At 37.5% G+C, this 3,721-nt stretch overlaps 1 protein-coding gene across 1 annotated transcript; it reads right to left on the bottom strand.

Moving 5' to 3' along the window:
* Positions 1-1,029: 1,029 nt before the first annotated feature.
* LOC129819130 (caspase recruitment domain-containing protein 8-like) lies at positions 1,030-3,111 on the bottom strand. The gene is made up of 3 exons (XM_055875691.1): positions 2,989-3,111; positions 1,790-1,925; positions 1,030-1,528 (listed from the first exon to the last, which is right to left on the bottom strand). The coding sequence occupies exons 2-3, from the start codon at positions 1,914-1,916 to the stop codon at positions 1,224-1,226; spliced, it is 432 nt and encodes a 143-aa protein (XP_055731666.1). The 5' UTR covers positions 1,917-1,925; positions 2,989-3,111; the 3' UTR covers positions 1,030-1,223.
* Positions 3,112-3,721: the final 610 nt, after the last annotated feature.

Raw genomic sequence — 3,721 nt, 5'->3', positions numbered from 1 at the left:
CATAAATGACCAGCATGGTCAAATAATAATAATCACAGTAGTTGTCGAGGGTGCAGCAAGTCAGCACCTCAGGAGTAAATGTCAGTTGGCTTTTCACAGCCGATCATTAAGAGTATCTCTACCGCTTCTGCGGTCTCTAGAGAGTTGAAAACAGCAGGTCTGGGACAGGTAGCACATCCGGTAAACAGGTCAATAAAATTGGATATGATTTGTTTTGAAATCAATATCAGTGAAAAAGATCATACACATGGTTAGCAGATGGCTCTTTTTCACTGATATTGATTTCAAATCAAATCATATCCAATTTTATTGGTCACATACACATGGTTCGCAGATGTTATTGCGAGTGTAGTGAAATGCTTGTGCTTCTAGTTCCGACAGTGCAGCAATATCTAACATGTAATTTAACAATTCCACAACAACTACCTAATACACACAAATCTAAGTAAAGGAATGGGATAACAATATATACATATAAATATATGGATGAGCAATAACAGAGCGGCATAGACAAGATGCAATAGATGGTATAAAATACATTATATACATATGAGATGAGTGGTGCAAGATATGTAAACATTATTAAAGTGGCATTATTAAAGTGTTGAAATGGGGACCAATTCTATACAGAGTGGGGTTGTTTGTCACCAAAGATGATCCTTACATTGATCCCTACGGTTTGGAAATCATACCAGAGCCCACACAAACATATAGGTTTCTAAACTGAGAGTTGTTGCCTGGCCTTTTGTGTAGATCGTTGACCAAAGATTACAATTAAATCCATTTTAATTACACTTTTGAACACAATATAATGTGGAAAATGTCAAGCGGTGTGAATACTTTCTACAGCATACATTATTATTGCCAAATAAGACAAGAAAATGTAATCAACGACACACAGCAAGAGGGAGCTGAAAGAGTCCACTATTATGCCTAGGTTCATGTAATGAAAAAGTGTAACACCAAATCAAAATATATCTGCAGTGCAGCTAGGGCCACCTCAACCCTAGACACAAGAACACACAAAGGTAAAAAACAAACTTGTTTATTGATTTATGGTATGACAGATAAGATAATGTCATTGGAATTACCTTTCTAATTCATGTTATATTGGAATTTAAATAAACTATCCTAATTTGGATAAATATTCGTAAACATTTGGTCTTATTTCATAACGGAATGGAATAGGCAATTATGGATATGGCAGTGTATAAGGAGGTAATTTATCCCTCTAGGTCTTTCACCAAGTAAGGGTCTGCTTTTTTCAGGGCCTGGTAAAACTGTTCCTGTGCAGTTTTCCCCTTCTTAATAACCATGGTCAGCAGAGCTTCATTTCTCTTGGTCGGTGTGGTTTTGATGTCTATCTCCTCTCTATCCTCCTCACTCAGAACCCCAAGGTGCCTGAGATCGCTGAGGATGGGACGAAGATTGCCCATCCTGGTCTCCAGATCCATCTTGTGTGTTTTTAGGAAATCATGAAGTGATGACATCCGGGGGCTGGTGTGCTGGGGTGCTGCAGACGAAGGGACTGCAAGAGAAGAGGACTCACTCTTATAATAAATATTAGGCCTACCAACTTACATCTATCCATCGAGATGAGTCAAATGGAAATCATTCTAGCTGCCGTATGCGCAAGCTCGAACGATTGGTATGATTGAGTGTGATAATGTTTTATGTCAATATTAGTCAATAATTGAACTTTTGTCTCATATGAGTGCAATTCTCAGTTTACTTATTTTGTGCTAAATCATTGTGTTAAAAGTGTAGATTTGACACTACCCGTCATCACCTGTATTATAATGGATTGCTCCAATGGTGTTACCAGTGATTATGGGAGCGTTGACACTGGACCCATTATTGGCTGAGATGGTGAAGGGTTGGCCAGAAGAAGACCCAGATTCCGGACCAGATGCCATTCTAGGTCACTAGACACAGAAAATTTGAAAATGAGGGAAACCATTATCTATTTCATTTTGTAAAGTTAACTGAAGACCTTGACTTATCAAGGAATACAGATATGGAGACAGCATACTGCCAATTTGAGTCACGTCTCATGTAGACAGAATATGATCGCTGATTTGATCTACAAACATCTACTCAGCCTATGTTAAGCATTGTCTCTCAACCTGGTCTCAGAGCATTTTGTATGATTCTGTATGTAAACCAAGACACTCCATTTAGTATGATATGTTATGTTTTGTATGGTATGTATTCATTTGTGTATGTCCATTTCGTATTATATGTTACAAAATACAACTTGAATTATATGTTATGAATTTGCTAAACTTATAATATGTTACAAATTTCCAAAACGTATGATATGTTACGAATTCTATCTAGGTGGCTAATATTAGCTAGTTTGCGAACATTAGCTAGACTAGGAGTTAAGGTTAGGGTTAAGTTGTAATTTTGTAACTAAATCCAGGCTGTATCACATTTGACCCAGCATTGTCCGGGTTTGGCCGGGGTAGGCCGTCATTGCAAATAAGAACGTGTTCTTAACTGACTTGCCTAGTTAAATAAAGGTGAAATAAATAAATGTTTTAAAGTTTAGGAGTTAGGTTAAAGGGTTATGGTTAGGATTAGGTGAAGGGTTATCTAAACGGGTCAAGTTTTTGCCTTAAGTAACCATCTGTTTTATGTAACCATACCAAACATAACATATCACACTAAATTAATTCCCTCGGATTTATACGTTCAGAATAATATGAAATGCTCTGAAACCAGGTTGTGTCTCTCTACAGATTACAGTATAGGACATTGCATAACTGCTAAATGTCGTTAAGAACATAAATATACAATGCAAGTCAAACAGACATGTATTTGTCAAATTACACACTGTTCATTGCATTATGCCAGTTTACAAGGTCAGGAAAAAGCCATCCAACTCCTAAGACTTTCGATTGTATTCTGATTATATTCAAAACGAATTCAAATCGCACACAAATTAACACAATCTATTGGAAAATATCTCAAACATCATCTTACCAAGGTTGATATTCTAGCTCGGGAGGTGTAGGCTACCTTTGTTTGAATGTTCTCTCCTCTTTTAAAGTTACAACACTTTAGAAGGAAACTACAGAAGACTATTTTCACTTTCGCTTTCTGATGCATTACGTTTCGATCACACCGACAGCTCTTGGCGTTTTGGTATATGTTTCAAATGGAACGCTGTGTTTGCCTTCCAGCATTGCATTGCAGAGGCAGTTGTGTGTGGTGCGTTCGTTGGATTTATGGAACGTATTCGTCGAACTACGTGTATATGGCTTGACAGAAATGGTAGCAGAAGGTGAATTTTGAACTGTTGCTGCACACATACCCAGATGATGCTGGAACGTTATTGGTGTGATCGGTGTGATCGAGGCGTGAGCCTACCAGTGCTGGCAGTTGTTGTTGTAAACCTATACAGGAATACAACCACATATGGTTGTTAATAAGAACTCAAAAACGAGATATGCATTCAATTTCGACAGTCTAAGTTGCATGTCCTTCATAAATCACTGAACGAACCTCATTTATTGCCTTTGAGGGCCCTAAACTAGATTTAGAGGGCAAAACGTTTTAGTGAACCTCCTCTTCACCACAGAGAAAAAAATTGTAAGTTCCTTTCCTGCAATTCTACACATTTTCCCTTGTGGATTAGAGAAAATGTTGCAATTTTAAAGCAAGCTTTCTGCAAATCTTTATATTTTGTTATAGTGCGGAGAGGAGTTGAGCAGTT

Source organism: Salvelinus fontinalis, chromosome 21 (assembly GCF_029448725.1).
Source record: "Salvelinus fontinalis isolate EN_2023a chromosome 21, ASM2944872v1, whole genome shotgun sequence".
NCBI lineage: Eukaryota > Metazoa > Chordata > Actinopteri > Salmoniformes > Salmonidae > Salvelinus > Salvelinus fontinalis.
This window is presented reverse-complemented; position numbering and strand designations above follow the sequence as displayed.

Coding starts and splice junctions, on each gene's coding strand:
- LOC129819130 (XM_055875691.1), bottom strand. CDS start 1,916: ATGGCATCTGGTCCGGAATCTGGGTCTTCTTCTGGCCAACCCTTCACC. Junction 1,529..1,789: donor AGCAATCCATTATAATACAG/GTGATGACGGGT, acceptor CTTCTCTTGCAG/TCCCTTCGTCTGCAGCACCC.